We start from the raw sequence: 24,855 nt of genomic DNA, 5'->3' as shown, positions 1-24,855 counted from the left end.
ATACAACAAGACAAAGAAATACGCATTTTAAAAATCAATCTCACCAGCCCTGATACTGCAGCAGTAGCTGTTGCAATGGCAGGAATAATCTTTCCAGCAATGCGCTTTGTTTTGAACCGATCTGCTGGTTCGATGTTGTACATCTTGGCTCGCAGGTTTGATGCTGCTGTTACAAAATCAATGTGCCCATTACTATCATCATCTTTCTCAAAGGAGATGGGCTTCATTTGCAAGTCAGCTGCTCATAAAAAAGAAAAAAAAAAGAGCAAAGATTATTATTGGAAAACTGAAGATGTCCTAAACATAATTTAAAGGAACTAGAACCTTAACAAATTTAAAATGTTACATCCTGGAGCTTGATGCCTTACTTGTTTTCCTAACCTAGGAAAGGCCCCTCTCAATAACACTTGCTAAAAGAGAATAATGAAATAAACATCAACAGAGCTCTGTAATTTTACTTTCCTTGCACCACCAAGAATAGATTTTGAACGTTCCTATGGATTTTTCTCATACGCCTCTCTCACTAAAGCTCCATCCTATGAGAATTCCCTTTTAAAGCTTAGTTTATCTGCAAGAATTTCAAAATATGGACTCAGTAGCATTGGAGTCAGAGTTTTGGGTTGACACTCCATGGGATGAGTTAGGGATAAGCTCATATCTTCCTTCTGGATTCATGGGCTAAAAATGTTGTTGTTTCCCAGTGACCTCTTTGTGTGGCCAGGCACAAAAATGGGATGTGAGCATCCCCATTTTAAATCTAGAAGATCCTGAGGAAGACTCTTAACAGTCTACAATTTAGGATCATTTCAGGTTGAGAGCTCTAAGTAATGACTCTCAGTCTTCTCATGCCCAAATCAACTGCAGTCCATCTGGGATCCAGTCCAGCCAGCATCCTTCCCCTCCTTAAGAGTTCTGTTCCTTGCTGCTGCCTGCTTGCTGTCATCAGTGTTGTAATTACAAGCGAGCATAACAGAATGCCCTAAAACTCCCAGGAATCTCAGAAATAAAGAACTACAGGGTAATGTCAAACAACAGGACGGGTGTCTCTGCATGGCACTTTAGAAAGCTTTAGGAATCAGATCTATTTCTTGCAGAATTCCTGAACTGCTTCATCCAAAGACCTGAATGTCACTAGTGGCAAATGCAAATGCAGGATATTACTAAACTATGAAGCTGGTTTGCACTACTCACTTTCCAGAGCTTCATTGGATAGTATAGACTTCTCCAGCTGGAAAATAGCATTTCTTTCATCCTCACTGCTGACAGGAATATGATCTGGTTTTCTTGCTGTTTCATCAGTCTGTACAACCTGCAAGTGTGAGCAGTGCTTGAGTAATAAAATACATGAACTTCATACAGCGCAAGTGTCAAGTGTACTACATTTCCTGTCTTCCTTGCAGGCTTTCCTGCAAGCACATAAAATCCTCTAAAAAACATACAAAAATACTTCAAAGAAAAACCAACAAAAAACATCCCAGACAAAACTGTGAGGATGGTTGAACACTGGCACAGGTAGCAGAGAGAGGCTGTGGAGTCTCTGTTGTCAGATATTCACAACCCAAATGTGACACAGTCCTTGATGACCTGCCCTAGCTGCCCCTGCTTAAGAAAGAGGATTGAACTAGGTGGTCTTCACGGGTTCCCTCTAACCTTAACACACTCTTATTTCCCCAAACCACATTATAATTTGTGTTTATTTTTCACTAGCATCAATGCAATAGTTGGATATGTGGGACACTGCTTGTGGAATATTTTTTTTTCTTTGAATTAAATGTCACACTTACTTTGTTTGAAGGTCTAAACTCTGGTACCTTCACAGATGAAATAATCCCCAAAATGGTTTCCTCTGACAAGTCCTGTTATGGTTTTGAAGAAAAACAATTTAAATTCACATCAACTCAAAAAGGCCTTCACAAAAAGATTGCAAATACAATAGGATTTCAAAGGATACTAGACCCAAAAAGTCTCACAGATACTCAGTGATATTTCAGCCAAACATTATAATTAAAAAACCAAGTGACAATTCATTTGCCACAGAAAACCAGGTAAGTGTGAAGTCTCAAGCACTTGAAAACTGAACAGAAGTGCAAACCTGACTTAGAGGAAGGTCCAATTAGAAAACAAGAAAAAGCAAAGGATAAGTAATGCAAAGGCTGTAAGCAATAAAAAATAAAACCCCCATACCATACCTAAAGTTTTAATTTTTTAAGAAAAACCTTAAAGAGATCATCTTTCAGTTCAGTATTATATCGTATCAAAATAATAATTCCCAAGTTCAGTGTTTACTGAAAATATCCAATACACTACTCATTTCTCCTCCAGGTTAGGGATTTAAATAAAGAAAGTAAGTGTAAGCAGTTGCCAAACAGCCAGTGCTGAAAGATAGAGTACTGTAAAAATCACTTTAAAAACTGACAGCTGGACATCAGGCCAAAACTGAACACAAAGTGAAGTTAAGGGAACATTGTTACAGTCTGGATTACCTTTTCTGTGAAAGGAACACAGTACACTGTTGCAAAGAGTTTTGCTGTGCTCACAATGAAACCATAGTGCCTAAAGAAAAAATAATTATTTTTGGTTGTTTTTTCTACTTTAGTTGCCCAAAGGTTTGCAATCATGTTTCAAGATCTTCAACAAACAAACTGAGAAACAATTTCCATCTTTCAGTGTACACAGTACAAAATAGCACATTTTGAGTGACTCAGAGGGTGTCCCCAAAACTTTGCACATTTTGATGAATGGAGAGTTATTTAACGAAAACCTTATCTCCTTAAACTTTGCAGTCAAACAAACAATTACAAATGGTCACATGGCATCAATATGATAAAAAGCTTAATCTCAGAATTATTTTGATAGTTACCATAACATCATTTTTCACTTCAGCTAAAAACGATGATCCACTTTCTCAAAGCGATTGTAGATACACAGCAGATAAAAGCTTTTTAATCCATCAAGCAACTGAATTTTTAAAACAATCTGTAATACCCAAGCCATCTAGATCAGACCCAAATTGTGATGAACAAGAAAAGTAGTTCCTTTGCTAGGTCATTTGGCACATCCTGCATTTTATGATGTGGACAGTGGGGGCAGAGAGGTGTGACAGCAAAAACTCAGTAATTCTGCAGCCATGTAAGACATGAAATGGGTTGTTCTAAGACATTTCACATTAGATGTTATCAGAACAGCACCCTCCAATTCCATGTCAGTGAAAGTTAAATTATCTGCAGTGAAAGTATTTGACAGCTCACCAAATCTGCCACAGAATAAGACTCTGCACTAACACCTATCAATTCCAGTCCAGCTCCCTGGGCTATAAAACCACTGCCTTGCACTTCCTGCTGTAAGGTTGTTGTATTTGTTAGTATATATATTGTTAGTATATATATGTGTTGCTAGTTGTTGTATGTTTGTTAGTATATATGTTGTTGTATGTTTACAGGATGCTATACAATGCATCTGGGACAGTACCATACTTACAAAGGATCATTAAATTCAAACTTCACTGGGAAAGGAGGCCTCTTTGGTGATTGCCAAAACAAACCTGGTAGGAAAACAGACTTAAGATGAAATCCTATGAAACTAGGAGCAGCAACAACATGACATATTGCCATGAATTTTCAATGGGCATAAAGGGGCATTTATACTTACTTCCATCTTTTAATCGTGTATCAAGGGGAAATGAATGAAGGAGCTGAAGAGCCTAGAGGAAAAGCCAGAGAGGCTTTAGTGATTTGTCACATAGATTGACATGACCACACTAAATCAAGCCCATCCAGCTGAAGTAATTTAAAGAATTAAGAAAATCATGAAACACCTTTGTCAAGATGGACACCTTAAAGACAAGTACTACTAGACAGTGTTTGCCTATTTCATTCACAGAACAGAGATGCCAATGTTGCCACATCTGTACAAAGCTCAAGTAAGGCATTTACTCCAAGAAGTAAAGCATTCTCCCCCACCTTACTGTCACTTTAGAATTCTTGCATATGGATTCACAACTTGGAATATATTTTCTCAACGTGACAACTACCACCAGGGATTCTGTATGCACAGGAACATTTATTAATCCACAACATCCTAATCCCATCTTTCCTACAAAATTACACATATACTTTAAGTGATACTGTGGACCAGACTGTCAGAATGTCTGGCTCTTATTTCAAAAAAAATCTTTGAGAAAATCAGGGTTACAAAGGTGAGCTCAGTAACAGGATTTTACTGTGGGAAACAAAACCCCACTGCCTAAGAAAAGACATCTGATAATCCTGACACTTTGGAAAACTCTGGAAAAATGCCAAGAAAACTGCATGGAGACTACTAAAAAGAGTACTAAGAGTGAGTCAATAAACCAGACCTAGAAATGCTACAATAGAAAGGGATGCAGCACTTTTAGGTTTCAAATACAGTTTATTATTTATGAAGAGATGGAAGTGAGTGCAAATACTTGGACATCTCATTATTAGGGCCACCAAGTTTTCTAAAATCCTCATCAGTCTAGTGCTACCTCATCTATAGGTCTTACCTACCTTATGGCTAAAATACTTTTCAAATTTCACTCTTGCTAGTTCTACACATTGAGTCCAACTTCGGGGTCTTCTACTGAGAGTTTTAATAACATGAAAACAGCCTTCCAAACTCTCTCCTGATTTTATTCTCTAGATAAAGAAACATGAAAATGTTAAAACAGACAAGATTCCTTCTAATCCAGTCAAACAGTAAATATGTTTTTAGTAATCCATAGCAAAAGAAAACAGAGGTTTACTTCGTGAAATATTATCCTTTATGTGCTCCTCTCCACCGGGGTTTTTCCCCCATTTACTTTCACCAGCCCTTTGGACCACAGGTCATTACAGACTGACAAGAATAAGATAGTAAACAATTTAAATCTAATTTATTACTACTTGAACTCACTTCAAACTCAGTCTTACTTTCATTTTCCCCAGCTATCAGTGTGACACACACTAGCAGTGTCTCAGTCTTTCTGATATTTCTATATCATGTACACAGCCCATGAACTGGAGAAGCTTTTAATTATGAAACACACCAGAAAGAGCATTCATATGATCAACTAATGACTTGGCCAAGTAAGTCTTTGGGTTTTCTGAAAAAGTCAGAAACTAACCCTAATTTCACTGGCCCTAAATAGAAACAAAATCCATAAAGCAGTAGTTTAAACCCTCTATTTTACCCTGGCAACAGTCCCTTACCTGTAAAACTTCTTCTGCCGACAGATAGGTTTGCCAGAACTTGTTAAACAATGAAGGCTTGTGAGAAAATGAACTTTCAAACTGTAAAATAAGATCAACAAACATGACATTATGCAAGAAGTATATCAGATGCCCACCCTTCCAAACACACATGGAGTTGTGCTGAATGCCAGAAAAGTTAATCCATTACCTTATCTCTTGCCCACTGTATCGTATGCTCAATAGCGGCTGGGAAAGACTTCAAGGTGCAAAAAGGTATTTCTTCCTCTGGTGGATCCCGCTGTAATTAAGGAGGGTTGCATGTCAATGCAGGCTTATCCAGGTTAATTGTTAATAATAGCACCAAAAACTTGTAAGCTACATAAGTTAAAACTCTGCTCTTATAAAATACAAAGTGGCTTTTTATGCTTAGAAATCTGTTTCATGAACACTAGCTAGCATTGTCAATTCTTCTTTATGAGAAATAGTCTAAACCAAACACTGGAAAGCAAAACTGAACTGTGAAACATAAACACCAGGTGAAATTGCCAGCCAGCTTTCCCAAGATGCACAGCTGGCATTCATGTACACTTTCAACATGAAACATGCCCGGTCACTCAGGGCCAGAAAGACTTCGTTATGGATCCTAACAAGACAACTGGGACACTTAAAATCCTGTCTCTGTGTCCACATGACACTATTTCATGGTGTTCTCAACCAGGGAATTTCTCCACAAGAACCTTAAACAGAGGGATACTGCAAGTATTGTCTATCAGCAATAGAGTCTGAAGGTTCATTTTCTGCTTTCCCATTCAAACAGAACTGTTATCCTTGTAAAGAATTACTCAAATTTTATTTCCTGTGAGTTTTTCCTTCAGAAACAAAGGAAGTAATTATTTCCTAGCAGTATTGTTCTTCAGAAGCTCAAATAGGCTACTTATTTTAGAAAGACACATAAAAATGACCAAAGAATCAGAGGGCATCATGGGACAAGCGAAGAAGATGAGCGATGGTCTTGAAAGACTTACATGACTATTGTAGGACTCTGTCAGATGGGGCACAATAACTTCTGTGTGTCCTTTTGTTCCCATAGTTCCAGAGTCTATAAGAGGACGCAGGTTTGCTACACAACGACTGACATGGAAAAACACAGACTATCAGAGTACAGAACAACCTCTACATTCTTGTCTTGCGACATTACTGGAGTGCAACCAGAGTTGTCTCTAGGCACTAGCAGAAGAGTGGAAAGGTTACACCAAACTCAGGAAAAAAAGAGATTAAATAAGAACTATTCAGGTTAGGTCAGGATACCATTCACCTCAGCATGTGTGGATTATAAGCATTAGAAATTATTTGTAAATGTCAATATTTCTACTTTTAAATTTAAATACATATTTTTATGCTTAAATAATTCAACCTTAAAACTGACAGAGTATTCTCACCCTCATCAGAATTTAACAGCTGCCCTTGCTTCCCTTCCACCTCCTACCTATCAATGTATCTCCTGGCTTCAACGTTGTCCAAAGCAGTCACAATCACATCTTGCTTGGTGTAGAATTCATCGCTGTAAGTGTTCTCAGTGGCTGGACAAACTTTATTAATATCTGAATCAATCTTTATGTAAGGATTGATGTTCATAGTTGCTTCTGCTGCAGTGTAGCTCTTGGGTTTCTGAAAGCATAAATGCAGAGATCAGCAATATGCAGATAAAGAACATCAGGGACACAGAAATACCAACTTCATTTACTGATCAGACAAAATTCACTGACAGAAATGTTAGTATGCAAAACATGCAATAAATGACATTTTTTTAATCATATACCTCCCTCACTGATAAATATCTTATTAATCTCATTTTATTTTTTGTTTTACTTATTGTTTCAGAGACCATGTGGTGGAAGTGCTTAAATGGTTTATCAAGTAACTGAAACTGATGGCATGTGCTGCCTCTCATAAGAATTTCTTCAAAAGAAGGGAGAGTGCATGACTGTCTGAGAATAAACCCATTAGTAACTCTGACTGTGTCTATGCTGCACAGACATCAAGCACCTGTGAATAACCACATTACTGCAAGGAAATCCACACAAAATCAATGTCAGAAGCTCAACTGAAATAGAGTTCTTAACCTACCCAACACTTCTAGCCATATCATAATTATCTAGGGATCACCACTCAAGTCTGTGGCTTCTAAAAGCTTACATGGTTCACTTTCTATTTATCTATTCATACAAAGTGCAATCTGTTCCCAGATCTGTTACACATAAACAGGAGGCAGAAAACTCAACAGTTGGGTTTTGGGCAGGTTAAACCTTCTTCCACAGTGCTGCCAATATCTAAGGCACCTTTTTTATTTTGTGCTGTGTTTGCAAGTACAGGGATGTTGTCTCTGCTTCTAAGGCATTAACAGCCTCTGTATTATGCATTTATTGAATGTACATGTTGGACTTTTTCAAAACTATTTATCAGCTTAGTGAAAACTGAATTAAGTCAGAAGACACCAACTTTGGTCAAGTTCCATCAGCAGCAGCACTACTGAGCTTCATCAAGAACATTTCTGCCGGCACTGTCTATTTTCTGTTGTTTTGTTTTCCCCAAATTTCAATGGCATAGTAGGGCATTTCTGACATAGTAACCAGGCTCTTACACAATACAGTACTCATCCAACTGTCAAATTCGAGAGATTTCACTAGTCAAAAAAAACCCACTACAAATTAAGATTAGACAAGCCAATTTTACTCAACTGATACTAATGATGAGTTGGATGCCACTGGAGTTCTAATTAGGCACTGTTGAAAAAAGACCCTAGATTTAATTACAGCCTTTAAGTCTCCTCTGGACGGAAGTACAGACACTCACAAGTTCAGCTCTCTGTGGGAGCACAGGACTGTCGCCCTGAAAACTCAGCTTCTGAGCTTGCTGACATGGTTTTCTAAGGACTTTCCCAGGACAGTAACTGTAAACATAGATATGTGTACATTCTTTCTGTTACACGTCTTGTGATGAGCATCTCTCATGGCCAGTGCAGTGAGAAAGTGTTATCCTGACCATCCAATCCCTGGCCGTGGTCAAAAGCCTATAAATCCTGAGGGGAAAAATAAACGTTCTCTTCTTTTCACCACACCTCGACCTGTGTCCGTGTGATCTATTCATCTTCAGCGGCAACACAGGACAGGGAAACACAATAGTCCAGAAAATTTACTGAATAAGAAAGCCTACCTGTATGTGGTGAGGTCGAAAAAGAAACTGCCTGTTCAGGTTGGATTTCTCTATCAAATCTGGATCTGTAATTGTAACCTAAGTCAGAAGGGGCAAAAGCAACAGCTGAAGTTACAATTTTAGTGTAACACTGAGCAATGATCTTGATGAAACTTCTATAAACACTTGCCAAAACAAAATACTGCTATTGCCATCCACTGTGGCCAAAGCTCTGCTTATACAGACTGACTAAATTTTTTTTAAAAAATCAAAATACAGCAAGACTGCTCCAGGTGTATTCTGCTTCTAACTGCACACCCTTCTACACCAAGGCCATGGTATCCTCTGGGCAGAGATCAACATGAAATAAGACTTAGGCTTTTAACAGTTTTAGTAGTTTAATTATTTAATTCTTCCCTGTCACATTACCTCTAATGAGAAGAAAGGTTAACAAGTGACTTACCAATCCTTTGTCTTGCCCAGTACCAACACCAAGAAGTGCAAAGTTTTTCAGCATTTCACAGCCTATCGCTCCACATCCAACCTAAAGAACATTAATTTGTAGAATCAGAAATGTAAGTGGAAACCACAAAGACAAGTCCCACTGCAATTCTGGACCATTTATTCTGCAGTGGCACATATCAGAGCTGCCCTCATGTACTTTGAGGGCAGTGGGCATTAACTGTACCAACAAAGCATTTGCAAACAGTGTAACAGTGTCAGTCATACTCACCAAGAAAACATTCAAATCATGGAGCTTCTGGCACAGAGAGTCTCCAATACAAGCCCTCAAGGCATCGTATCTATCTCCCCTATGCAGGCACAGAAGACAAAAACAGGAGACTTCAAGATGCTGTTTATCATGGTAGTACCATTGATGCCAAACTGCATTTGACATGAACTAAGAAAGTCAGTCTATAATTCCTGTTCATCCCATGCTGAAATAGGACACGGAGTCTTAACCCTAAACTTGTCCCTCCAGCAAAAATCACTGAATTAACTTTAAAAGACATCTGTGCCTGCTTGAGACTCAGATATGAACAGTACATAAGCCAACAGCTTGTAGTTATATTTACCGTGGGAGAAACTCCTCAGAGCCCACCTTCTCTAGAGGTGTTACAATGTCTAGCACATCTATATATAGCTGTAAAAAGAATGAAAAAAAGAAAAAAATCCAATAAAAACCTGAGAAAGACATTCATGCTATTTTAATTTAAAAACTAACTACTTTGTATGAACAACAGAGTCTAGAAATTTAGAAACTAAGTTTTTACTGTCAGTGGAAGACTACACAGCATCTGGTACCCTACAGTTCACACCACAATTTTAGTGGAGACGAAAAAGCACTTGGACACAGAGCAGAAAAAACATTCAATCAAACAGGTAAGCTGCAAGTTTTTGACTTCTAACAGGCATGCTACTCCTCCATAGGTATCTCTGAAGACTGTGACATTTTTTAATCCAACTGTACTCTGACATTTATTCTGAGAGTCTGAAAGCCCTGCCCTTATGTACAGTAGCTTAAGCTGGTATCTGCACTGTATCACACCTTTGCATCCATACACTGACAAGCCAACGCTCTTTTTGCTAGTGTGGACAAAAAAATGTGCTGTTGGAACCCCAAATACAAAAATTTTAACTAAAACTGGCTATACTTTCATTGTACACATAAAAACACTACTTTCTCTAAATACAGTCTCATTTTTTTTATTTTATTTCCATGTTATAGAAGTTGTTAAGGTTACTCTGATCATACAGCATTTACACACAGCCATCCATTCATAAGATGTCAAAATAACCATCCAAAAACCAAGACAGCCTTACCCACTGCTGTAAAGGAGAAAATTTTCCTGTTACTGCTTTCAGCACTTCCTGGCTGGCAACACCACCCACTGCTGCAGCCAAAGGAGGCAGAAATCCCTGAGCAGTCCTAGACAGCCATTTCACCACATCTCCGTTCACCTGAGGCTGAAAAGTAAGACACAGGGACAGGTTTATCCCCTCAGTGAACAAGGCAGTGTTTGACAGTTTCACAGACTATTATTCTTCAGTGAAAGACAGATTATTTCACTCTAACTAGCAAAAAAAAGTTTCCAGCCAAAACAGATCCACCATATACCCTGTATTTGTCACATGCATTTGTCTAAAAACTGGATTCACATCACCACAGGATCAGCCTTCATGTTAGGTCAACATTCAGTTGAACCCATGCTGAAATCCCATTCATTCTGTTTCCTCACCTGGCCTTCAGCCAGCCAGCTGATCCATCTAAAGATGGACTCAAAGGCCATAACAAGGACCAACAACTAAAGCATGACCTTTAGGCAAGTAAATGAGCACATAAAAAAGTGACTCATAACGACAATAATTCCTTACTCACTTTGTTTTCCAGTGTTTCACTTATAGACATGGCTATTTTCAGCATTTCCTCAGCATCTTGGAGGCATCTAGACACCAGGGTAGAAACAATAATGATGACTTAAACATGCCAGAGTTCTTCTAGAAACACAATCAATGGAAGAAAAAAGCAATGGATACAGTAGGAAGTTTGGAATCTTGCATTATTCTTAACATTGAGCATTCAAGATGTACTTCTAAATGTTAGGGGCAGCTCAAGAAAGAAGTCTCAGTGGAAAAGCCCATGTGCAAGTACAGTCTTAATATTTACACTTTTTAGGTAATTTTGTCTCATTTAACTCAAAATTACATACATCAAGAACTACAGCTAAATGAAAAACACTGGAAATTAAATCCAAAGCATTAGGACTTTTTTTTTTATATCCATGAACTACAAGATAATTCAGGATCACTGAAACAATTTTTCTGTATCAATCCACAATGTGAAAAAACCAGAACAGACAAGGCCTTCTCCAAAAGTATCTTCTGTCTACCTGGGCCCAGAAAGTTCCATTGCTATCTATATTGGGAAAGCCTCATTACACACATCAGGGTAACATTTTCCATCTTCCCATTTCTATATGGGCTATCAGGTACCAGACAGGGAAGGTACCATGCTCCACAGTCAGCCAGTAACTACACAAAAAGAAGAGATCTGCCTGATTCAAGGCTTGGCAAACACAGAACAACTGCTTTACCCAATTTTCGGTCCACGACCAAAGTTCTCCTGGAAGTGGTTCAAGGCAAGCATGGCAACATGGATCTGCAAAGGTGCCTGTTAAGACAACACAGCAGTTGATCAGTTACAAACTAGACAGAAATGAAGTACACAAATACAACCTGAACTCTCCTGTTACCATTTCATTTCTTGTCTCTTAAGTACAACGCTCAAAAAAGTTTCAAAATAAAATTAAAAAGTGAATTTGAAACACCTTTTATTAATATTTTTTTTAAAGTATTACTCAGTAATGCAACACCTTCACACACACTGAGCACCCACTTCAACTAAGTCCAACTGAAGAGTCCCCAAAAGAATTTAGAGCTGAAATTGGAAAGTGTGGTAGTCTTCTTTTAACTAGATATTATAATGCATTGCATTTTGCCAAACAGCAATAACAAAGCCCAGCATTAAGGGCAAAAAGTAGAAATTATATTATTCTAAACATAAAGCTATAGATTACAATCCATGTATTTTTACTATTAGAGCATTTATGCCCAAATCCCCACATGCTAATTACCTCAGGCTTGCTAAAATCTGCAACAAGGCATAATGGATTTGTTATCTGCTTCTCCAGCCGTTCCTGGAAAAACAGAATTCATGACAACAACACACTACTTGAGAACACAACAGCCACTGCTACCTGACAAAACAATAGTCTTCCTATAGAGATTAAGAAAAAATATCCTTTCTGACTAGCACAGTCATTGCTCTCTTCATTATTCATACCACACTAGATGCTAAAAGTAATTATCTACTGCAAGTTCTATCAAAAATGGCCAGAGGGATGTTTCACATCCTAGTGGGAAGACTCATCTTTAAAGAGGTGTGATTCTTGGGGCCATCCTGTGCAGAGCCAGGAGCTGGAGAACATGATCCTTGTGGGCCCCTTCCAAACAAAGGGCATTCTATAATTGTAGGAAACGTGTACATATGCTGAACTCTGCTTCCAGTGCTCAGAGATTAACGCTGGAGGACTCAGCTCTGTCAAGCACACACTTACAAAGTAATACATCTTGGGCGTCTTCACTTGCACAGCTATGCCTCCGTGCAGGTAAGGCTCCATCTCTGATGTATCACCAATGCTGAAGGAATAAGGTGACACCACTGAAAAGAGAAGAGAATAAACACTGACAGATAATTCAAAGTGTTATTGGATGCTACAGTTCTGTATACAATGAGACGGGGGTTTGCCAGTGCTTTCTGCGCTGCAATTTTGCAGCAGGCAACCTTGTTTTGAAAGCATAAGCACAGCTGATCCTCCTAACAGGATTAACCCAGAAACTGGCAGAGGTTTTCTGGTTATAAACATGATCTGTTACGAAATGAGCTTCAAGTGGCAGCAGATTTAACAAGAATTCTGATGACCACAGCTCTGTAACAAAAATGAAATCACGTTTAATTTTCTTTAGACTGTGCATAGTAGTGTCCAGTATTAACTGCTCTGAGTAGGATTTTAGCCCTGTGATGAGAACTACAGGCAAGCAAAAAAGGCATCCTGGAGCATTTTGCCACATCTTCCCCCTCATACACAGGAAGCATCATTCAGGCAAAGCAAAAAGACAGAAAAATTGTTAATTCATGGAAAACTAAAACCAAAAGCTAAGCCATGAATAGGAGGAAGGAACAGACTGCAGCATCAGTTCTAGCAAAATGCAAGGGCACAAAGGAAACAGATTCAAGCACATGTTTCAAGGGTACTGTTTTTTGTCTCAGACCACAAACCAGTTAAAAAAAAAAACAAAAAACCACACCCACATGCTCTCTCCTCTGCTCTAAACAAACAGACATTCAGATCTGGGAACTAGAAAATTCCCCAGCATCCAAAAGGAACCAAGTAGACTCCCTTGAGACATGTATGAAGTAGAACAATGCAGGGTAGATGTAAATCATGAAAACAATTTCAAAAGCACTCTTAGATCATTGTCAATGCATCCCTCTACACTTGTCACCCAAAAAAGCTACAAGGCAAACAATGACACACCAAGTGGCATCCAAAACCATGACAGAAGCACAGGCATTATGGAACCCTCCAAGTACCAAACCAGTTTCATCAGCAGATGAACAATGGTCAGCTCAGAGCCTGCCAACTACATTCCACATTTTAAACTGAGGAATTCCACTGGCTCCTTAAGCAGCAAGACAAGTTCAGGTAGACTTTACTAAATGGAAATGCCATCAAAACAACACCAGGAAGACCTTTGCACAAGAAAGCAATTTTTTTGTGCAAGCTCACTGGAGGCCTGCACAACCCAGCACTTCTCTGACTATGGTAATTAACACTACAGTGGCTAAATCAGGCCAGAGAAGAAGTACCTTGCAAATGAGTCAGCAGCAGTTTACCTGTTATTTGGTGTGTGGATCCATTCAAGCACGACATTCCATTAACTTCTCGAAAGGTTAAGAACTGTCCTGTTTCAAGCCTGTGTGGATGATTTTCAAGGCAAGTGACAATACCAGGATTTGACTGAAATAAAAAATGGCAGTCAGCAAGGAGGAAAGCGTCCTGTGCAAAGGGATCACGTTGTATTGCAGGTACATAGCTTTTTGTCTACTGAAACTGCAGGCTCTAATACTTGTAGCATCTCATTTCTGTCACAGTAAGAGTTACCTATGACAACTTTTTTAGTCCTATGATTTTCAATTTAACTGTGTTTCTACAACACAAAATTTTATTTTCACTGTTTCCAGTTCTAGGTATGTTAGCAAACTGCATTTGCTAGTTTTCAGCAGTCAAATCCATTGTTATGTTCTGAAATAGTAGATTTATCCCCTTTTTCTATAGTCCCTATATGCAAAGAAATTTTCAGAGGCATTAAAAAATAAAGTCTTGTAAATGGTCCTTATTACTCCATGCTTCCTTTCTGTCTGATATCTTTAGAAAGGACATCTAAACTCATTCTTGAAAGCTTGGAAACTTAAAAAGCCAGACAGCACACAGGAGAGACACAGCTTCAGCAGGTCACAGACAAGCTGACACTTGTAGGAATTCCAAACACCTCATCCTGTTATGGGATGTGAAGCCAACCTGCCATGCACACAGAGACCTCACTGCAGTCTGAACACATCTCATCAAGACCTTGTGCTGTACCTCAGGCTGTAATCTGGTGCATTTGCAAGCAAGCCTGGCTTGTAAAGTCTCCTCTTATCCCTTCCCGAGTCCCCAGTATAAGAAATATTTCATTTAAGTAGCATAGAACTTAATTACAGTCAACCACATTCTCTGTGGACAATGAACAACAAAGGGCTTGACTGGAGAAAATTCTGCTCTGATTTAGGGACACAGTGCCACCTTGACCCTGTTTACAGGACAAGAACAACCACTTGATGGTACTGAGTTTTAATTCTCATCAGTTTTACACTTCAGAGTGGAAGAAGATACAACTAAAGTATTTTAAAGTATTTTAATAAAGATTATTAAACACAGGACATATATACAAATATATATTCATTCCTTGACTTGGTGGGTAATCAGCACAATCCATGAAACTCAGCTATGTGCTCCTTATGTAATTAATGAGAACAACCACCAAGTCATCCATTCCCTTTTAAAGGCACCGAGGACAAGGCTACCCAAATCATCAAATCGTAAGCTTTAATCCAGACCAAACGCAACTTGCTGTACAACCCCTCCTAGATCAGTTAGTATTATATCTAGACTGGAAATACGACAAAAGTGCTGCTGCTGGATGAGTGAGCTTACTGTCTGGACTTCCAGAACTGAAAAAAGAACCCAAAGTAATTTCCCTTTAAAAAACAATAATACAAGATTAAATGGACAGCCTAACATTCTGCACTGGAAGTACTAGTAATAATATCCCCTTCTCATTGCCTCTGCTTTGGTAGGTTAAAACAAACCTTTAAATTTCTTTACAAAATATTTTCCCAATCCCCTTGATTATTCCAGTAGCCCACCTGTAAGTGCTGCAGTTTCTTATAAAAAGGGCTCTTTTCACAACTATTTTCACATTTCCTTAGAACTTATCCTATTCCAACACCAAAGTTACATACTCTTCTTTCTACATCTCCACATTTCTTTCTCTGCCCAATTAAAAGAAATCAGTATTGTGTGTTAAATAGTAAATAACAACCAGGAGGCAAGGGTAAGAACAAAGTAACTAAAGTAACTGCTTCTCCCATAGACCAGTTGTAAATTGCTTAGTGGGCTGCTCAAATGAAACACCCTGACACTCTCCTTTTTAAAGAGCCAATAATGAGTCCTTTTAAAACAGTTAAAGCAACACAATGACTTTTATCCCTTACTTGTGTTATATTTGAAATGAAGATCTCCTTTGGCTCCTCTCCTGTTGTATCCAGCACTTCAAATTCATCACCAAAGTCACAAAACAAACGTGAACATACTCCATACACATCTGCACTGATGAACTACAAGAGAAAGTAAAAACCATGAGCATCCCTAGAACAGCAGAAGCCAAAGAACAGGATACCTCACACTGGACCTTGTTGAAGGCTGGCAGGTTTAATTCTAGAGTGGAAATCTGTAGTGTGCTCAGGCCACTGACTACACAGCACACCACTGACAACAGACCTTGAACCTGCAGGAGCATTTCTGAGCCCATTCACAAAACAGAAGTAACATCACTACATAGTGAAATGCTGCCATTTCTGCTTCTCTTACATTCAGCCCCAACATGTCCTTCAGTCTCAGCACACTCTTTCAGAACCATTTTGAGTTAAAAGTGAAAACTATTTCTTTAACACAATTGCTTTTTAATTAAAGGACCAAGCTATGTTTTACCTGTGCTGGTATCCAGATAATACCAGTTGCAGCACTGTATTCCCAAAACTTCTGCTGCTATATCAACATGCCATCTACATTGAATTTTGTACCACAAAACCAGCATTCTCCATTTTTGGAAAGAACACCCTGGAGGTTCAGAATGTCCACTGTACAGATTATTCATGTGTTGCATTTTTTCTATTACCTTAATAGGTGGCTGCTGAGCATGACAGAAGTCATTAATCTTCTTCTGCAGCAACAGACTTACTTCAGTCAATATGACACACTGTGAACAAGAACAGAAATACTTCTAAGACACTGAAAGTAATCAGTATCTTCAGGCTATGGGAAAACCTAGTACCTAGAGTAAGTTACTTAGGTGTCCTGACTCCTATGTCTCCACACTTAAGAGAGAGCAGCCTTGAGGACGTTTTCTTATTAAAGCAGATTGGCTACCACCCCACAAGTTCTGGAAACAAAATGAGTAGAGCAGGAACAGCAAATTTTCAGGTCTTTGATTGTTTGGTTGTTGTTGTTTGTTTTTTTTTAAACTGCAGCTGTGAAACTCAAAACCCTATTAGAGTATTTACCAAAACAGTTATGGATAATCTCAGCAAAAATCTCAGCAGATTTTGAATTTTAGGATTAAAGCTAGCAAACACAAATAATACTCATCAGTGCACATTAAGAAGTCTGCATAGGCTTCCAGTATTGGTCATAAAATTGCAGACACAGAATTTCTACATGCATTCCTTTAACGCCTAGGACAGTATTGGGTTCCAAGGCACATGCACTGCAACCCATTCAGATACACATGGCCTGCTGTAGCTGGGACACTCAGAAACTTGGTGTGCTTGTATGTAAGCCACACAGTAAAGGTTCCCCACTCAGACTGAGCCATGCACACAGGCAGGAGACAGCTGACTGAAGAACTGCAAGTGCCCTCACTCCACCACAGAGGCACTTACATTTCATTACATACATACATGAATGATCTAATTATATAGCCAGAGCTTCTACTGCCTGGAATGCAGCACACAGGATATATGTAGAACATCTGTGCTATGTAGCTGCAAAGAGAGGTCACAGTTTTACCTTCAAAGGAAAAAATTTGTACAGTGACCCCACTTAGTTATTTACTGTCATAGCAAATTCCATACCAAGTGTGCTAAGAAAGTGGTGGGAACACAAACCCAGTGTTTCAGTGTTGAAAAAACAAGCACAACATTTCATCAGTCCAAATATAAGACCTACTGTTTTCTTTACACCATCTCAAAACATACTTCTAAGTTCTTCATTCTGTTTACTTACATAAAGAATTCAAGTTGTATGCTCTGACCAAAGTACACAAATACACATGAAACTGCTTTAAGAGTAACATACCTGGTAGTGCTTTAAGAAAGACAGATCTGTGGTTTCATCTAGTGGCACAGTTGATGCTGCTACATGGACGTACGGATTGAGTTCTGCAATACGAGGAAGTGTGGCCTCAGCCCTGAAAGAAAAGCAATTATCAGTTTTTTACATATCTACAAAATCGTATTTCAATAAAGAATTTTATACTACACATGCCCTACAAGGGACCCTCAAGATGTCTCCTGGCAACAACCAACAACTCATTTATTTGCACTTCAGTTCCTAGCAGGTCTGAGGAAAACTGCTGTGTCCAATATCCCACAGGACTCATCGATGGTCTGCTGTCATGGCTTTGTCCAGTCTTGTACAGGTGGCTGAGAAAGCCCAAGGAAGAAATGCATGCTGGCACCCACTATTAAATTTGCTTTACAAGCAGTGACACTTGTGACTCAGAACCTCAGTCCCAGTCTAGACTTCCTCTAATATCTACCTGGGCACAGTACTCACGGCTAGAAAGGGTTTAACAGGTATTTGATGTGTACTACCAGCTCCTGGACAACAAACTGCTATTTTTGATGCTGATGAGCCTGTCAAGTTCAGTCCTCTCTCACTCCAAAGACTCTACTAACCTGTTCCTTTGACTGGTAACATCATCTTCATGGATGAAGAAGTTGATCCCCAAATCCCATTTTGTGCAGTGCTTGGTGTCATGAACTGTAAGAGCCTAAGAAAGTTTGTCAAAAAACATTTGCTGGAAGAAATACACAAGGTCACAGCACCCGAAAGCATGGAATAAGGCCCACAAAAAATGTTGGAGGGCTAACACTGCAGAAGAGTTAGCTGTAGCACATACAAGAACAAGCACTTCCAACTTCTTTCCCAACAAAACTCTTACTGTTTAAGAGAGCAAAGAACATCTGCAACATGCACTTCATTGAGCATTTTCCTCACAGTTTGCAGTGGTAACATTTAAATATCAAGGATGAGTTTTGCCAGACTGTGATATAGGGGCAATTGTGATCTGAAAATAAATGGACTCATTTGATTTTTTTCTATTGCAAAGAAGAGTTTTAAAAGGCTTCTTGCTAAAAAAATTAATCCCAGCAGCACAAAAGCGGCTGTTGGATTTAAACACCCAACCATACTAATTTCTACACAAAAGGATTCTAATGAATGACAAAATAAGACAACATATTTTGAATAGTTTGGCTTTTGAGTTTGGACCACTTGATTTAGGAGGAGCTACTTTGTACAAAAGGATTCAGTATCTAATCAGCAGCTGGCTAAAATATTTTATGAGCTATTTCAGAGTGCAATGGACATTAACGTGAGATTCTGACTGTAGCACTAGAACATCCAGATTACTGAAAGTTTTCACCCCTAGGTTCTCAAATGTTTTGCAACCCTTCTACTGAAAAACAGATTCAGAAGCTTTAGATTAATTCACTAGTAGTGTTTTCCCTTTTTCTCATGCTTACCCAAGAATACCCAACAACAGAACTGTTTTACATACCTTTACTCCGGCCAGAATGATGTTTTTGGCTGAAAAAAAGAAAAGCAAAGCAAAAACAGAGAGGGATTATTGAAGGTTACTTGCAAATTTGTAACTGGATAATTATTCAGGTGGACAATAACTGTATTTCATTGTTAAGAACTTCACAGATTAAGGGTTTTCTTCTCTTTTACATTTAAGCATTCTACAGCACCCCTGACAGCAAAATAACATAAGCAAGATTAGAAAGACTCTGCATTTGTCATTTGTCAGCTGTTCATCCCACAATTGTGATTACAGAGACAGTAATGACAATAAACTGCAAAACCCCATGACTCTGTTCTGGCATCTGAGAACCACTAGAGAACCACTAGCAGAGAACCACTAGAGCCAACTGAAGGAATAACACCCCAGGCACGAACCAGCCAAAACAAGCCTTGCTCATGAGGAGTAAGGGGAATTGTTAAGGAGTCTCTTGTATCAGGGCAGTTATGCATTTTCACCAAATAGTTCTGTTCTCCTACACAGCCTCCCATTTCATACATGGGAAGAATCTGGGCAACAGCTATTCCTATAATACATTCACTGACACTGGTACCTAAAGGTGTAACCTGGATGACCTGCCCTAACTCTTCACCCAGGACACAAGATTTGGGTAAAGCAATCTGGCTCATGCAAGCACATTTTAAAGTAAAATTTGAAACGTTTTTTAGTAAAATGAGAACTTAAGTCCAGAATCTTTCCTGCATCTGCAATGTTACTAATGGCATGATGCACACATAAATTCAGTCAGATAGTTCAAACATGCTTATTATATTTAAATTCAAGGTTCACAAGTATTCTGGGACAGTACACTTACACACACTTGTGTCATCTTAAATAAATGTTACCTAACTTACCAATCTCCACACCAAGGCCACCTATACCACTCAGGAACACATGGGACTGAGCCATCTTCTGCATCGCTGTGTCTCCAAGAACATACCTCTGGCGACTACAGCAAAGACAAATTCAGATCAAAACAAGATACAAACGAAGTCTACAGCATATTAAAGCAAGTCAAGAATTCCCAGTCATTAAGAAACATTTTAAAAATTCAAATGCTTATCAATCAAACATAAGATTCACACTCACGATGCATATAGCGAAATGCATTTAGTACAGACCTTGTCAGTGCCAGGTTTAGAGAAGATAAATAAAGTTATCATTTTAAATCAGTGCGAAACTTCTTCAGGATAAACAAAGTTTTTTGGAATTAACTACTGAAGACACAAGCATGCAAAAGAAGTTCTTTGTTATCAGAAATCTCCAAAACAGAGACATAACTTTTGTAGTCAGATCCTGCAATCTGGAAGGGTTCTAACTTCCAACTGTATAATTAAACTTATACCATTCTAAGCATCACCTTTTCCACCAAAGAGAAGAACAACTTACATGAGGCTACTGCCAAAAAGTAAAGTGACACAACACCAGAAGTACTGCACTGAATTAAAAAGAAGCCTTATTTGTTCTGCATACAAGCATTTTTTAAATTATTTTCTATTTTTTGATATACAAAGGAACTTTTCATCCCATCATGATTTTACAGGAATACCATCTGTCCCAGTAGAGACTTTCTGAACTATTACCATGCCAAGGGATCTCAAGACACTCCCAGCCATGAAATTAAAACAAAGCTAAACCAAAAGGAACTTTTTTTTTTTTTAATATCTATAAAAAACCCTCAAAATCCAACAACTTGAAGTCTGGAGGGTAACAGAGATATTGATGATGAGGACCAAGAAGCACAGCAAAGGCTGAGGGATGAATGAAATTATAACATTACTGCATGTAAATGTAAGTGTTCCTGAAAAGTCAGGAGCTATGCTTAAAAATCAGACAATCTTACCTATACAAAGCATCGTCAATTTCCATGGAGTCTGCTGCCATGATTCAATGTGATTTGTTTACACTAGAGGGTTACAAAAATAAATGAGCTGGTTATGTCAGTTGCAATTTCACAGCTGGCACCCCCTTCTTGGCCCACTCAGTTCTTCATTAAAGGAATTGAAAAATAAAAAAGTGATGCTACACAGGAAGCACTTTGAACATTAAGAAGCCTGTGAAACATCATAGCACTTGGGTAAGGAAAACACACACCAGCCAGAAGACAAGAACCCCCAAATCTTCAATAAATGTTCTTAAGATACAAACAGACATTAATTTCCCCACTGAAGAAATGCAACACTTACCTCTTATATTTGCCACAGTTAGATTTACTGAAAGAGCAACTTCATTTTATATGAAGAGCTCCAAGCTGAACAACTTGCATCTACCTGATCAGTGGTTTTTTTTAAAAGAAGACAGATCACTGAATGGCTAGAAATAGACATTTATGCTGCACTATTTCTGTGTTAATTGAGAACCTTTAAGAAACAAGTGTTTCAGCTAACTGAAGAAACCAACACCCAAAGATCTGAATTGTTGCAACATTTAACTAAGACATGCAGTTAGACAGTTTGATAGGATTGTAAGAAAAAACATAATTTATGCTATTAAGGCCTTTGGCTATTACCAAGGATGTTTTCATTGTTAAATTGGTGATAACAAAGCACCAGGATTAGGAACAAGCTGCCCCTGGGCACCTTGTTTGTTACTTAAGCACACTGGGAACTGGTGCTTCCTGAACCTGGCAGGTGACTGCCACCAAACACAGCACGACCCTGTGTGTACTTTTGTAGTAGTGATAGGAACTGATGTTCTGGGTCACGTATCTTATTTCAGCTTTCTACAAATTGCCTTGAAAACTACATATAGCTGACAACCCTCTCTCCTGACACTGAAAAAAAAGTAAGACATACTAAGGACTTTTTTTTTTCAGAGCACAGATATACCCTAAAACAGCTTTCTAGCCTGCCCAAAATCAAATTCCTATTCACTGTTCAGGTGACTTTGGCATATATTTTAAGACTTCTGAGGTATGGCCCCTGCAGTCTGTCACAACATGGAGATTGCAATATTCTGACCCAAAATCCATCCTTTTGGTTTTTAGAAAGTGCTGAAATAGCTCAGCAAGGGACAGAGTTACATTGGACACAGGCCACAGATCTCATCCACAAGGCTCTTCCTCAGTGTGGATATTAACTCCTACACTTTAGCTAGCACTCAAGACAGCTCCATCACAGTCCACACCACCAGCCACTTCAGTACAGCTCCCATGCCTTTGACACCACATGGGCTGAAGACAAACAATGACCATTTCACTAGAGCCAGATCTCAAGCCAGAGCGCAACACACCACATCTTACAGTCACAGGCTTCAGTGCCTGCTTAATGAGGGCCTTCATTTCAGCCACTGCCTGAGACACAAGGCTGGAAGTCCTCCTCAAAGCAAGCCAGCATCATCTCATAACAGACCAGAGCTGTTCTGCCCCTCCACAATCATCCTCCACAAACAGCACTGGCATTCTGGGACTACACAACATAACAGGATCGTGGTACTAAGATGAGGAAGGTGATTCACCCCTGCATAATAATACTCAGCTTCCACTGCTGTGACTGCTGACAGCCATCCCAGTCTCTATGCCCTCCCAAAACAGTATTTTGCAAACAACTAGGATGTGAGATCAACTGGCAAGAGAAACTCTGCCACCTGTTTTACACAGACTCACTTGACAGTGCCTCTTTCAATATACTTTTTAATTCCTCATTCTCCTCCAGCAGTCACAGTTACAGCACTGAGATGCTGCCAGTGCACTCATCAGGTAGAGCAAAATACCTCCTTCCACAAGGAGGATTTAATGACACTATGGTCAAGTGACTGTAGGACAAACTTGGTTAATGTATTTCCACATCCAAGTTATTTCTCATTTTTGTTCCACCGGTATTGAATCTGTTTCAAAGAAATACATGCAAAAAAGTCATTCTAACATTATGTCCCAGCTCTTACCAGAGGCTCAACGTTTATACACTTGTCTGTTTCCTTTTAAAAGCCAACGCTACCAGTTTCAATAGCAGCCTTGTATTTAACTGCTTAAGTAATGTGCTTCATTTTTTAAAGCCTCAGCTGTTTGCATGACATAACCCAGGGACAAACGGGGAAGGGACATGTTACCAAGAAGGACTAAGATGCTCTGAAGAGCAGCAGGGGCACAGGAGCTGTAGCGGTGTGCTGGTTTCATGGTGTTCTTACCTGCGAGTCAGCGCAGGCTGAAGCAGTGCTAACTACTCGCTGTTCAGCACGCTGGGATGGCACAGAGGCCTGGACTCATACCACCTACCCGGAGCTTCCAGCGGCTGATCCCAGTCGATGCAGACTCCCTGTTCAGTCGGCGGGGAGAAAGAGAGAGAGGAGCCTCAAACCCACTTCCTGCCCAGCCGGGCGAATGCGGGAACACCGACACCCCGGTTATGTAGCGGTGCCCCGACAGAGCCCACGGGCTGCCTCGGCAGCACCCCGACCCCAGCAGAGCCTGTAGGCTTCAGCCCAACTCGCCGCTCTCGGGGCGCTCCCGCGGCGCTGGGCACCGCCGCCCGCCCGCCCGGGCCACACCGGGCTCGCCGTGCCCCGCCCGCCTCCGCGGCCGCCGCCCGCTCTCCTCACCCCGCGGCGGCCTTGGCGTGGCGATCCAGGCCCGAGCGCAGCCGGCGGCGGAGGGGGAAGAGGCAGGAAAGGGGTGGGAAGCGGCAGCACCGGTGCCGCGGCGCTTCCCCGCCTGCGCCGACATGAGGGGCCGGGCCCAGCCGGTGCCGCCCTGAGGGGGTGGGTCCGCCTCGCTTCGGCAGCTGCGCAGCGACTGCCCGGCCGGAGACGCGTAAGCCCGTGAAATCCCCGCCATTTTCTGCTGTAGAAGTAACACACGGTGCTGTTAAAAATAGTAAAATTAATAAATCTTCCTTAGGCTCAAGCATGAGCAGTTTAGACGATGGAGAGCGCTTCCGGGCCCTGCACCTGCGATACCTGCCTCTGTATCTCGCAGGAGAGCGCCAGGGGGATGTCACCTACCTACCCAACAGAACTTGATTGAAAGGGTCTAGAGTGCCAGCTGCGAAATACTAGATAATAGCCAAGGCCGTAGAGGAGATTTCGCAGAGAGTTATCAAAACCGAAGTCCAGCCCATGTCGGGGTGGTATATAGGCTTGTGGAAACCTTTTCTCTTGTTTTGGTGGTGATAAAGCAGGACAGGCCAAGCCACAGCAGCCACTGTGCTGTCTCCACCACCAACTCCACACCACCAATTATCTCAATATCTATCAATATTTTCTCACCCATTTCCCAAACTCTTGATTATGATCCCAGCACAGCCCACCTTCCCATCATACCCAGTTTAATCTCCCTTCACCTTGATCCCTGCCTTCTCTTGTTACCCCAATCACTGGAGTAGGTGAGACGAATTTAAATAATTATTGATTACCATTAGCACAACTTTTGTAGAACGGGAGGGATTCAAGCACTCAAAAGTGTCTTTGCATACAGTGAATATAGAATAGTTACCTTGTATTTTAAAATATTTATAACTTAAACCCAAACACACCAACCAACTACCTGCATCTTAGAGTACACAAGGGAAAAAAAAAAAAAAAAAAAAGGCAAGCTTTTTGTCTCTCTTGATTGGGGTTTGGAGAACTTGTAAGGGCAATAATACCCAAGTTTTGTGCTTTTTGTGAGCATCCAGCACGTTATTTTGCCATTTCTTTTAACAGCGTTCTAGCAACCCTCAAGATTTACACCTCTGTCCAACAGCGCACACAGCCTTTGTACTTAATCAGTAACACAAATTCAAAGCAGCTG

The 24,855-nt window shown here is 39.9% G+C and overlaps 1 protein-coding gene across 1 annotated transcript; it reads right to left on the bottom strand.

Annotated features, from left to right (window-relative positions):
* Positions 1-44: 44 nt before the first annotated feature.
* On the bottom strand, positions 45-23,622 carry LOC131574405 (ubiquitin-like modifier-activating enzyme 6; the record flags this gene model as incomplete). Its single annotated transcript, XM_058828865.1, has 29 exons — positions 23,344-23,622; positions 20,974-21,036; positions 19,985-20,079; positions 19,107-19,135; positions 18,223-18,317; positions 17,621-17,732; positions 16,443-16,523; positions 15,760-15,882; positions 13,840-13,963; positions 12,500-12,603; positions 12,017-12,079; positions 11,477-11,553; positions 10,762-10,828; positions 10,206-10,349; positions 9,458-9,525; positions 9,115-9,193; positions 8,845-8,925; positions 8,403-8,480; positions 6,676-6,857; positions 6,215-6,320; positions 5,398-5,487; positions 5,208-5,288; positions 4,527-4,655; positions 3,649-3,700; positions 3,478-3,541; positions 2,484-2,553; positions 1,785-1,856; positions 1,192-1,309; positions 45-238 (listed from the first exon to the last, which is right to left on the bottom strand). Coding segments are annotated over exons 2-29 (2,619 nt in total), but the record flags the coding sequence as incomplete, so codon positions are not given.
* Positions 23,623-24,855: the final 1,233 nt, after the last annotated feature.

Source organism: Poecile atricapillus, unplaced genomic scaffold (assembly GCF_030490865.1).
Source record: "Poecile atricapillus isolate bPoeAtr1 unplaced genomic scaffold, bPoeAtr1.hap1 scaffold_297, whole genome shotgun sequence".
NCBI classification, from domain to species: Eukaryota; Metazoa; Chordata; class Aves; order Passeriformes; family Paridae; genus Poecile; species Poecile atricapillus.
The sequence above is the reverse complement of the archived record's forward strand: the minus strand, read 5'-3'. Positions and strand labels throughout refer to the sequence as shown.